Source organism: Bubalus bubalis, chromosome 10 (genome assembly GCF_019923935.1).
Source record: "Bubalus bubalis isolate 160015118507 breed Murrah chromosome 10, NDDB_SH_1, whole genome shotgun sequence".
Classification (NCBI taxonomy): domain Eukaryota; kingdom Metazoa; phylum Chordata; class Mammalia; order Artiodactyla; family Bovidae; genus Bubalus; species Bubalus bubalis.
The window spans coordinates 85,561,037-85,574,182 of record NC_059166.1 but is presented as its reverse complement, the minus strand read 5'-3'; the positions used below and the strand labels follow the sequence as shown (position 1 = coordinate 85,574,182).

At 32.6% G+C, this 13,146-nt stretch overlaps 1 protein-coding gene across 7 annotated transcripts in view; it reads right to left on the bottom strand.

The window, feature by feature from the left end:
• LOC102406632 (pleckstrin homology domain interacting protein) overlaps positions 1 to 13,146 on the bottom strand; it is a 136,029-nt gene that overhangs the window by 71,308 nt on the left and 51,575 nt on the right. For all 7 annotated transcript variants that reach the window (XM_025294849.3, XM_025294847.3, XM_025294848.3 and 4 more), the window contains 8 exons: positions 10,159 to 10,380; positions 9,781 to 9,881; positions 7,699 to 7,769; positions 6,071 to 6,171; positions 5,933 to 5,973; positions 5,083 to 5,181; positions 4,145 to 4,298; positions 3,596 to 3,730 (listed from right to left, as the gene is read on the bottom strand). In XM_025294849.3, coding sequence (XP_025150634.1) covers positions 3,596 to 3,730; positions 4,145 to 4,298; positions 5,083 to 5,181; positions 5,933 to 5,973; positions 6,071 to 6,171; positions 7,699 to 7,769; positions 9,781 to 9,881; positions 10,159 to 10,380 — 924 coding nt within the window. The remainder of the gene's footprint in view (positions 1 to 3,595; positions 3,731 to 4,144; positions 4,299 to 5,082; positions 5,182 to 5,932; positions 5,974 to 6,070; positions 6,172 to 7,698; positions 7,770 to 9,780; positions 9,882 to 10,158; positions 10,381 to 13,146) is intronic.

Below are 13,146 nucleotides of genomic sequence, written 5' to 3'. Positions count from 1 at the left end.
AGGAAAGCTAGCAATAAAAGTAAGGAAAATAACCCCATCAGTTTTTCTAGACAATACCACCAGCAAGTTGAGAATCTATTTATAAGATTTTGAAATAAGTTAGGGAATTATGTAAGCAGACAAGGAATTAAAACATTTTTATCTCAATTCTCAATCTTAAATCTTTTAATCTGTTTACAGATTTAGGTGGTCTTAAAAAGATTTTAAAAATTGTGCTTGATACAGAAAAAAAAAGGAATTAGAATATTTATCTGAAGGATATTATGTGCCATACTAAAATGTTTTCTTATTTTAAAATCTATTACCTTTATTAATAAATTTGTTAAATTATAATTATGTGAAATGTGGATTTTTAAAGATACTTTGAAGATATAAGATTTTTTACTTTAAAAAAATGTTTTAAATTTTTGTTAACAGGCAAGAAAAGGGCAGTAAAATGCTGATTAATACAAAATAATTATTTGTCACATGATTTCATTACATTTTGTAAAGGTGTAAATTTCAAGTACAAAATTCAAAGCAGTAGTCTCAAAATATACTTGATATTTTTAAGAATTTGTATACAGAAATTTTGTTCTTTTAAAGGTACAATTTACATCCCTTATTTTCTGGCTTGATGGAAAATTCTAAGCTTCAATTTTGAAACTCACATGAAACAGTACTTAATCTCAACACTTTGTGTTAACTTTTACCATTTCTAGTCTAAAAAATGGGGTATACTCCACTAGAATTATTCATCCTTTAAATCATCCAAGGCCCTATAATGAGTCCCTCTACATGGTGTTCAAAAAGTGTTTAGTAAATTGAACTTATGATCTAATACAATTAAATACATACAATTTAATACCATGGATTGAATTTGTACTTGTCAACTTTTATGTTATTTTAGTAACTCAAAAACTTACTGATTAGCTACACACAGCCAAAGAGTTATAACTATAGCCAAAACTCAACATTCATGATAGCAGATAGTGAACACAAGCTTCTACTTCTCCCTCAAATGGTTTTTATTTTCTTAATAGCAATGCTGGATGCTTTATCTTCTATCTGCCTATAGATTAAAAAAAAAAATGAAATAAACAAAGGAGTGAAGAGCAAAAAGTAGGGCACTTAGATACCTTATAAATTAAGAGACAGGAAAAAACCATCAAGCTAAATAATAAGATCTCAAAAGATCTACCTCAAAGCTATCATTATGAAAATATTTTCCTTCTGGAAATATTACTAACTGGACATAGCTGGAAGTTAGCTATATATAAACAACCAACCATAACTAGAGACAGCATAGCATTAAGAACACATTAGCAGGGGACAAAAAACATGGGTTTAACCTCCAAGTGCCCATATGATAGCTTAGTGATCTGGGTAAACGTGGGCAAATCACTTCATCTCTGTACAGTTTCTCCATTCATAAAACCAGTAACAATAAAACCTACCCCAATTATACTGCGAGGTTTCATGAGACCCAAATGAGGTATTACGCATTTTGGAAGTAGAAATACTTTAGAAGCTGTAAACATCATGCAAAAAGTTAAAAGGAGTATCTGTATTTTAACAAAATGAAGGGTAGCTCAAGTTCCAGTTTTTTAAATGCAAGATATTTTAACCCTTTTTAAAAAGGCTATTTCTTTTCTCATAGTTTGAAGATTCTATAGATATCATCCAATTCTATTACAAAAATCTGTTTCTTCCATCCTTTATAGGCTTTTTTCTATCTTATTCATAGAAAGAACAGGAAAATAGCTTTATCTAAAACTCTTATTAAATAAATAATACTTTTTAAGGCAGTAATGAAACTAACCCCTTGCCTAATTTCAGAGTATATAACGTAATATGGCTGACTTCTACTCCTGGTTACATCACTAACTTCTAATGGTCTAAGAGCAAGTCACTTCAAACTTAAGAAGCTGTAATTCTTGATCTATGGACAAGGTGGAGTATTATTGTGAACAACTTACCTGATGAGGAAAAATTCACCTTCATAACTGAAAGGTGAGAGTAATATTCAAGTATGAGAGAAACCTTTCCCTCCAAACACTCTACTAATACATCAGAGAGCTTTGAAAATATGAAACTAACATGTGTAGCCCACAATTTGTGTTCATTTGAAGATATAAAGGCAAACTGAGACAGGACTTCCTTATTTGACAGAGATGTTCCAAAAAGGAGCAAATTAGAAACACAAGGACAGAGAAGGAGAGAAGAAAAAATTCTTCACGCGCATAGTTAAGGATTTACTTTTTAAAAAATTCTCCTCTATATACATAATCACAAAGGAAATCCATCTATCACTAACATTTGTAATCCAAATAATTAACACTTTTAGGAAAGAATCTGACCAATCTTATATCTTACCTTATGAAGACTAAGGCATATTGACAACAGCTAAAATTAATTTCTTCACTGATAAAAATTTCTTTCCTATTCTGCTTATTACACAGAAGTAACTTTACAATGATTATCAATCAAGTAGAGTGTCACTTTTATGAAAAATTTCACAAGCCATTATATTTTACAAATGACTGGTTTTTGTCAAATAGTTTTTTTGCAAAATAATTCTGGTCATACACATATTAATGCTATTGCTTTATGATTTATTACTAGAGGCTTTTATAATTGATTTTTTAATTTAATCATATTAAAATAGTAGGCACATGCCTGCCTTTTTGTTTGCTTTGCTCAAAGGCATCCCTAATATATGGTAAGGGACAAAAAAAAAATGTCTAGGTACACAAAGTCAGCATATGAGGGGCATTTCTGCCTTTATAGAGTAGTTAAGAGGCATGAAACACTGCACATTACGTTTTATATTATTAAACCACTGCAACTTAAATACTCAGCAGAAAACGTCAAATATCCATTTAAGAAACAAAATGTAGAGGGTAAAAGGGCTTAACCCAAAGAAATATCTGCTGCTGCTGCTAAGTCGCTTCAGTCGTGTCTGACTCTGTGCGACCCCATACATGGCAGCCCACCAGGCTCCCCCGTCCCTGGGATTCTCTAGGCAAGAACACTGGAGTGGGCTGCCATTTCCTTCTCCAATGCATGAAAGTGAAAAGTGAAAGTGAAGTCGCTCAGTCGTATCCGACCCTTAGCAACCTCATGGATTGCAGCCTACCAGGCTCCTCCGTCCATGGGATTTTCCAGGCAAGAGTACTGGAGTGGGGTGCCATTGCCTTCATACCATAATGATAAAAGGCAAGAAGACCTGTTTCTTTGGCTTTAATTTAAAATTGATATATCTGAATCAAACTCTGTTGTACTGGAGGACTGCTGATGAAATTTTCACATGGTTTTTGAAACATTTTTCTTATCTATATTGTCATTTCATACTTGTTAGTTTTTCAAAGTTTCACTATTAAAACTATTTCAAAAACTAAACTAGTTATATCACAATAAACAGGTATTGTAATATAGGCAATTTTCTTTTAAATTTAGCATTTAATAAAAGTATGGAATAAATAACTTTTTTGAAACTTAAGGTAAAAATGTCTGCCCCAATTCTTAAATGGATTTCCTTTGTGATATGCAGGGGACCTGTATTAACAACTCCCCAAATCTTTAACAGCTATCAAATGAAGAGACTGATAATTACCATATTAAAATAAGATCGAATTTTGACTCCTCTTGCCAGATCCCACACTATCACATTTCCATCATGACCAGCAGAAAAGAGAACTCTTGGATCAAATGGGTGTGGCTCAAGAACAAATACCTCATCTTCATGACCCTGAAATATTTTATAAATGTCAAAGAATTATAAATATTAAATGACAAAAAAAAATTCAAACAAACACCAATATGACAACATTTCTATAAGTGGTAAAAATCTTCAAATTTATCAAATGTATAATAAAAAAGCTGAGCTAAAATCACTGTCCAGGGATTTGCTATCATCGAGTGAAACCTGAGAATACTATTTACTGATCCAGCCCTGAATATTAAAAAAAATAGCTAGATCTACATTTCCAAGCCAAACGTGTTTAACTGCATTTTAAAATTATTTGCCTTCTCCCAAAAAGACCTGTTAGCCAGCAAGTAAGAGATTTCAGATAACATAAAAGACTTTATTTCTTAACAAAAGTATTCTATTTTACAACCAGCTTCAGTTTATACCAAATAAAAATTAAGTCTTTTTTCTCACCATCAGGACATGAATTAGTTGACCGGTGTAAGAATTCCAAACTTTCAAAGTCATGTTATTAACTGCAGTTATAACTGTATTGTCATGTCGATCCCATGCTACCATAGTTACTTTCATTTTTGTGATTTTATCTTCTATCCCTTGAAGGTTTTGGCTGAAAGTGATGGAAGCAGTATTTGTTTACAATGATATTATTTATTAAAATATCAGCATGACAAAATCTAAATGTATTTTTTTAGTTAACATTCGTTAACATGGATAACTATTACTTAACACAGTATTTAAGAATAATTTGAACCAACAAAATACAATGACAAAAAATCACTGTATGGAGTCAGCAAAATCAGGATTGCAGTGTTGCTATGATACTTAGTAACAGATGAGCTTGAGTAAATATGACTGACTTTAATATCTTTCTGGGTCTAAGACCTCTGTGCCACGCTGCTCACTCTCCATCTTTTACTGTTGCCGTCATGCCCTGATACTTTGCTCCCCATCCAAGACTACTATTCATAAATACAAATAGAAAAAAAAGGTTAAAATATTAAAACTAAAATGATAATTTCAACATGTAGTATAATTTCTCTTGGCTAGAGATAACCACTGGATATACCACATCACCCCTGTGTCAGATGGAACACTGTATGTTCTAGTTTTCTTTAAAAAGTAGTAAAAGGTACAGCTATTCTAATAGTACTATCATATTGTCAACAAAACTGAACTGCAGAATATCATTAATTCATACAGGGCAAAAACTCATTTTATAAAAGTCAACATTTTCATCTCCAAAAGTGCCTTCAATTATCACAGAAAAGTAATCAGTTTAACATAGGATTATGATACATGCTTTATAGGGTCTCACACTAACCTGTAAAACAGCTTTACAACTTTAAAAGATCTAGACATATCTATGTAATATTTCAAATGTGATCTCTTACCCTGCTGGCCGAGTAGCCATATCCAGCAAAATACTCTTCCATTCTCTTCGTTTAAATTGCCAAATACGTGCTGTCCCATCCCGACTGCCACTTACAAACCTGCAAAGGAACCCACCCCACAAAGAAAAAAAAAAAAATCACATGTGCTTCACCAAAACGCACTTTCCAATAGAGTTATATTTTTAAAAACGCTAAAAAAAACCTTTCATTTTTCCTTACACAGCCTTCTAAATAATAGATTATTCTACCTGATATTTTCTGCAAATCTAAGAATTTCTGAAACGCCAGAGGCTTTTAAAATGTTATATACATACACACATTCTAATGTATGTAGCTAGGTCTCCTAACATTCAAAAGTGATTCAAGGCCACTATTTACTACCTTAGAAAGAGAACTGATACTTTCCAAAAGAAAAACACTGATTTTCCTCTCAACAGTTTACTCAAGATGTATATATAATTTTAAATTTAAAACAAGAATATGAGAACACACACACAATATCATCTACGTTTATTATCAATAAACACTTCTGCTTCAAATATTACATTATAATGTATTTCCAGTCTTTACTAAAGTTTCCTTACACCTTGATATGTATAGAAAATATGAGGGTGGATGAAAATCCCTATTATTTAAAAAAAAAAAGTGGCCAAATAAATTATTACAGATAAAACATAAATACACATTAACAGGAATGTGATGAAAATTGACTTTTCATCATAACTGGTCAAGATCTTTATTCTAGGTGGCTAATTAATATACAAAGCTAATTATAACCTGACCATAGGAACTGTCTTTATTTCATATTTGAAAACTAGATTCAATTTGACAAAAAAAATAATTATTTTACCTGTTACTAGTGTTGGAAAACTGGATACTGTCAACTTTGTCCTATATACAAACAAATGAACAGAAAAGAGGATCCTGAATATAAACTGTTAAGGCTCATTTACATCATACTCATCTAAGTCATTTCAACAATACTTACAGTATGAAACTCCAATTCTGATATTTTCTCTGGCTGACCTGATCCAAAAAAATAAACCCTAATAATGTGATCTGTGCTTCCTGTGGCCAGAAACATTCCACCTGAGGAATAACAGCAAACATTTATGAGTAAAATACAAGCTCAAAATCTCTGAAAATTAAATAAGAAATGTAAGCAACATTATCATAATATATACTGAATGACTAATATTTCATTCTACAACTATTCATATTTATCCTAATGAACATAATACATCTAACCTGAAATTAAGAGTCTGCTAACATAAGCTTTGACTGGAATTTTTCAGTATTTATAGAAGCTGTCTTCTACAAATGATTTTACTAATAATTACATAATCATGTTAATATTATCAGAAAACATGTCTTAATTCTGCTAAAATCCCTCTCCTGCCCTATTTCCCATCTGCTAAAATCCTACCAAGTATTTAAGGTCCAACTCCTTCACTACAGGCCTTCCAGGCTTGCAATCCAATAAGCCTCCTCTCCTCTGAACTCTCATTACGACTTTGTTGTGGGGCACATACATTTTACTAGGCATTACAGCTATTTGTACATGCAGTTTTACTCTCTCAGACTCAATACCCTCCCACAGTGTTGAAAACAATGCTATATAAAATTGCATCTAGAGTACCCTGAACCATACGCAGAGCCTATATTTATATTAATACTAGAAGTAAAACCATCTGCATGGCAGTAGCAGTGGAAATCGAGAAGCTAGAAATTAAAGATGTTTAGATATTGGTACAGCAAAAATAAGACTCATGTCATCAGTTTGCAATCACTTGTCTCTGGTACTACTGCTAACCACAATTATGAAGGAAAAGAAAAGGTAAACTGTGGAAAGAACTAGTATCAGGAACATTAATTCATGTTTCATTTTCTCATCAATTCACTTAAAATCTCCAGATTACAATTTGTTTATCAAGATTCTAATATCCATTCAAAATGCTGCTACATAAACTCAAAATGTAACTGGAAAAAATCTCCAGATCACAATTTGTTTATCAAGATTCTAATATCCATTCAAAATGCTGCTACATAAACTCAAAATGTAACCGGAAAAAATCTCCAGATCACAATTTGTTTATCAAGATTCTAATATCCATTCAAAATGCTGCTACATAAACTCAAAATGTAACTGGAATTTCATCACTGCTATACAGCTGTTTTTTTAAGAGCAAATAAGAACAATCTGGAGCAAAATAAGTAATAAAGATGTACGAATGCCTATCAATCTATTTTACTCAGCCATAAGTACCCCCAAAATCATTGAAAAATACAAAAGATTTAAAATACTTTTCTTTCAATGAGATAATTATTCAAAGACTTATTCTTTAACAGTAAAATTTGAAACTATTTCCTCCTACAAAAGATTTATTGTCTTCTTAAAGAAAAACTTAATTAGTAAAACATTCAACCAAATGAGTGTGTAAGCTAAACTCTAGCAAAGTTCAAATATTTATAAACTAATTTATGAGCACCCCCTGGTACGTGCAAGAGAATATGATTTCCATTACAACAGTAGGTATATTCCAAAATTTTATGTGTTCCACTAGAAGCCTTCAAATATATAACTTTTAAGTGGAGAGTCAGGAAGAAAAATCTTACCAGCACTAAAAGATGAACAGATCATTTGAACTCCAGGTCGAGGGCGCTCTGTAAATTTTGCAGGTCTTGGACTGTAATACAAAAAATAACTAATTAAAAAATATCCCAAAGAGATCAACACCACCAGAACTCAGCTGCCTCAAAAAATAACTACAGAAGGACAAAATAAGAAGCAACAGATGGCGCCCTTTCTAAAAACAAGTTCAAAATCATTGTGTGTCATGATCAGCAGGATCATGTGGAAACTTTACATATAGATTTTTATAGGAGTTCCTGATTATATAACAATCTATACATGAAACAAAGTCACTGTCCTACCTGACACATAGTTGTTATACTCACTTCTAATCAAATGTAACAGGTTCTCAGTTTCATACAGCAGAACAGCAATGCACAAATATATAATGAAATAAAAGTCACAAATATACAAGCAACTATATCGCTCATTTAAAATAGTGATCTATAGAAAACAGGCCACACTTAACTATGTTCACATTAATTACATAATTATATTACAGACTGTATGTTTATATTAATAGTACTGACATTATATGCTTACGGTTACAATCAACCAGACTGAAGAAAAATTAAATTATGGATTTTACCCATACCAGTTCTAATACATATACAATATATATGTAATATTCCAATACAAAAAGCCCTTAACACATATTTCAACCTAGTTTTTCTCAGAATATTAGGAGAGAAAAATATAAAAAATAATTAGAGCCTTCAATCAGAGTGCACTGCATAACTCTCACTACCCACAGCCACTGAACACAGAATGGTTTCAGTCTTGTGATCATTTAGGGGAAAAATGTACAGAATATTTTGTTAACCGACATTTTAACAAGTTTTATAATTATTCCTTAGCTCTGATATAGCTAAGCATAACTGATACAGCCTAGAGAAAGTTACTAAAACATTCTTGAAACCTATTTAGAGAAAAAATTTAACTCTAAGTAAATTTATCTGAAATCATATAGGCAATAAAAAGAACTGCTTTCATTAATATATTATAGACTGTGGTACATTTTTATTAATTTTTGGCACATGCCAAACAAGCAGTTAGTTAGAACCCAAACCAGAATATGTAAGCAATTATAGAGACTGTCATTTTAAACAAATGCTAGTATTTTTAAAGGGAAAAAAACAGATAAGCAGGTACACATAATTTATTTTTAAATGTACATTTGAGGAAATATTTTAAGATAAGGCCTAGGATTCAGACCCTCTGAGCTCAGTTCCCAGTTCTGCCACTTATCAGTGTGACATTATCAGGCAAGTTAACATTTCTGTACCTGAGTCTCCTCATCTGTAAAATGGAGGTGAACATCACCTCTCCTTTCACAGATTTGTCCATGGGGTAAATATAGCACTTATCCCACTAGATCCACTTGAGAGGCAGCATGAAATAGCACAAAACCAGAGGGCAAGGAAATGTTAAAGTCCTGGCCTTGCCATTTTTAAATACTGTTTTAACTGTGGGAAAGTCATTTAACCTTTCTTTGCCTCAGTGTCCTGAACCCAAACATAGTATTGTCCAGACAACTTATTTTGATAAACCAAAATATCATAATAGGTAAAAGCGTAAGTGCAAAATGCTATTATGGGGCAGAGGGAAGGGTGCATCTATCTACCTTGGTATAGTTTAGTGAAAATTTAATGATTCCATTTTCCTAAATTTCCCTAGATCCACAATAAAATCTATTCTGTAGATACAATAACAGAAATAACTGCAATTCTTCTAAAGAACTAGGAACTCTGAAGATTATGTTCTAAGTACCACAAGGAGTTACTGCAGCATACAAAAAGAAGTAGTAATAAAACAGGCATATTCTGAAAAAGCGAGAGCTAGGGAAAATAATAAGAGAAAAAAGAAATAAACATGTTAACATATAACTTTCTTCAAAGCATGAAAACAAAAAGGAAAGGATAAGAGTGAGGAGTCAGTGAAGAGCCAAGATTAATGTTACTCAAGGAGAAAAATAAAATCATTCCTACTGTTGATTACTTTATACTTTTGCAATTTCAACCATTAAGTTAAACATATTTATTCTAAGAAATAAAAGAGCAACTGACTTTATTTTAAGGGTTCCAGCATCCCAGAGCCAAAAACAAATAGTGCCATCTGCCCCAGTAGAAGACAGATATCTCTTTGAGCCACTGCACAATGGTGAGAACTGAAAAAGAAAGAAGAAGCAATTTTATAAGAGTAACATAGTCCAAATAATAAACCTATTTTTACATACAAATAGCAAGTAACAATAATGGCTAAACGCTCCAATTTGACAAGTGTCATGGTTACCTTCATATTTAAAGTCCATGTATTTATAGAGAAAAGAGAAATATTCCTTTCTTTATTTTAGTTGGCTTTATACAATGGATTATTAAGGTGACTTCTTAAAATTTACTTTCAACTGTAACCACAGAGGATTTTTCAGGGATTAAAATGATTACCTGTAGTGATGTTATAGATGCACTGTGGCCCTGAAGAACAGCCAAAGGCGCACAGGTTCGAAGACACCAGACTCGGATCATTTTATCACAACTGCCAGCTGCTATCATGGTATTCTCATAGTTGACAGCCATGTCTGATATTTCAGCAGCATGCCCTCTCAAAGTAGCTAATAATCTCCCATCATCTGTTGCCCAGATTTTCACAAGACAGTCATCAGAACCCTTAAAATAAAAATGTATATTTATTGAATTAACTATAAATTTTAGTTCAAATAGTTAACAGATTTTTTTTTAAATCTTATCTGTTATATCCACTTCCCAATATTCATAACTTTAAGTACTAAAATGTTTTATATACTTGTGTTAGAAACTTTCCTCTACACAAGGTGCTTTATTTTATAAATTATTCACTTACAAAGAATACTTGTATATGCCCACCATTTAACAGGAAAAGTAGGATGTTAGCAATAACTAACATTTACCTATGGCCCCTTATCCACTACCCAAGGTAGCCTCTATATGGAATCTTGTCAAAGAATCTGAACTTCTAAAATAACAAAACTATAACTGCAAAACAAATGTAACATGCAATAGTGACTAATCCTATCTACATTACTATAAAAATGAAAGGAAGCTTACTGATGCTTTTTCCTCCTACAAAGCCAAAATCTGTAACACATGAGTTTCCCACCATTTATCTTCAGCTAAATACATTACAAAGTCACTCAACATCAGTTATAAGAAAAAAGTTAATTTTAGCTGCATGATGTCATTAAAAATACATATACTACCTGTTTACCCTTTGCAGAAGCATAAGCTCAAAGAGAAATGTAAAGAATACAGTTTCCTATTAATATCTATATTTACAAATAAACATTTCACTTTTACTTAGCCAAAGCAGCAGTAAGAACTTCTAGACTTTTTTCCTTCTCTAATTTTTCTTATTCATCTTATAGGTCTAAGTTTACTCTTTTACCAACCTCCCCCTACTTCCCCCCTAGTTTTTACTATTAAAAAGTTTTAAATATACAAAGAGTACAATATATTATTACCATTAACCTCATATATCCATTCCTCAGATTCGAAATTTATTAGAACATTTCAAAGGCTGTAGGTTAGAACTCTACAAATATTCCAATCTAATTTGTTACAAAATCCATACACACATAATTTTATCTGACATTAGAAAGTACTTAGAGGATCTAAAACAGCAAGGGTACAGAGAAGTATCTGCTTCTAAAAACTAAGGCACTATTTGGCTCTGACCTACATTCACAACAAAAATAAAATTTTAAGTATACCAACACAGGTAGAATGCACACAAAGAATAAAATCATGTCATCCCATTATTTCTTATGTATCTGAATAAGTCTGCTTTATATTCTATCTTCCATGTTAAAAAACAGAAAATAAACAAAAAAATGCACACATCTTTTTGACCAAAATGCGAGCTTTTATGAAAAGGACAGGGGGGGCAACCTGTTATCTAAAAGTCAGTTTCCAGTGACTTTTCACCAAATAAAACTGAACAGAAAGTCCCACTATATTATGAATGTATTAAGTTCACTATTGGAAAAGACTCTGATGCTGGGAGGGATTGGGGGCAGGAGGAGAAGGGGACGACAGAGGATAAGATGGCTGGATGGCATCACTGACTCAATGGACGTGAGTCTGGGTGAACTCCGGGAGTTGGTGATGGACAGGGAGGCCTGGCATGCTGTGATTCATGGGGTCGCAAAGAGTCGGACACGACTGAGCGACTGAACTGAACCTTATTTTATAATTCTGCTTTATTTTGACACATACAAAAAAAAAAAAAAAAAAATCCCCCACAATATCGCCCCCCCCCCCCTCAAAAAAACACTGTACACAATTTGCTTTAGTGTGTATTATCCCAATTAACCTTTCTTTTCTTCCATTAAATTACAGGAGAGAAAGTTTTCATCTTACTTTCAGGGAAATCTCTCTTCACTGTCCTCTTCTATGATATAAAGCAGTACCCTGTCCCCAACCCTCATCCCCGATTCCCAGAACTCCTGGCAGAATTTCAAACAAAATCTGAAAGCATCCTTAGGCAATTTCTATCTCATGAATCATTATTTGTGATCATCTATTTTTATGTGAATATGAAACTAAATATGATCTGACAAATTCAACTAAGTTCTTTTAAAATGACTATCAGAAACACAGGGATTGAACCCAGGTCTCCCACGTTGCAGGTGGATTCTTTACCAGCTGAGCCACAAGGGAAGACCATCAGAAACACAAGTACACATAATAATTGCTTGAAAAGCAGTGTAGACAAGAAGAAAAATCAAATTTACCAGGAAAATATTCTTAAAAGCACCATAAATGTGTTTAAGTTGCATGTGAGGACTGATAAAACTATTCCTTATAAAAAGAACAAACTGTAAAGCAGAACTTGAACAGATGATCATTCTTTACAGAAGCCTATGTCAAATGTTAGTAAAGTCTATAATAAACCAAAGAATAGAACATTACAGTCTTTCAATCAAAACGTTAAAAGAGTTACAGACATGAAAGCAAAAGTAATGTCACTTAAATGGCCAAAGAAAAGAAAGAGTTGGAAAACACAGGCACAGGCATCGGCCTCGGTAGGAAGGACACATGGGCTCCGAGGCCTCATGGAGGAGGAAGAGTTATGGCGGACATGGCAACTGTAAAGCAAGCAGCAAAGAAATTTGATGATTCTAACCTCGGCACCAAGACAAACATCTGAGGATTATTTCCCAAAAGTGGAGAAGGGGGAAACAAAAGAAGGAACCAAAAAAAGTGAGAAAAGTTTTAAAATGTGGTAGAATCTTATAAGCAATAAGGGAAAAATCCTGGAAGCAACAGTGAACTTTCAGCTAAAATTAGACAACATGATTTCAGAAAAAAACCTGAACTGACAAGGTTTTTAAACAAAGTTCTAATGCCCAGGGGAAAGAGAAGTATTCACTTATTTTCAGTAATACATAGATACTG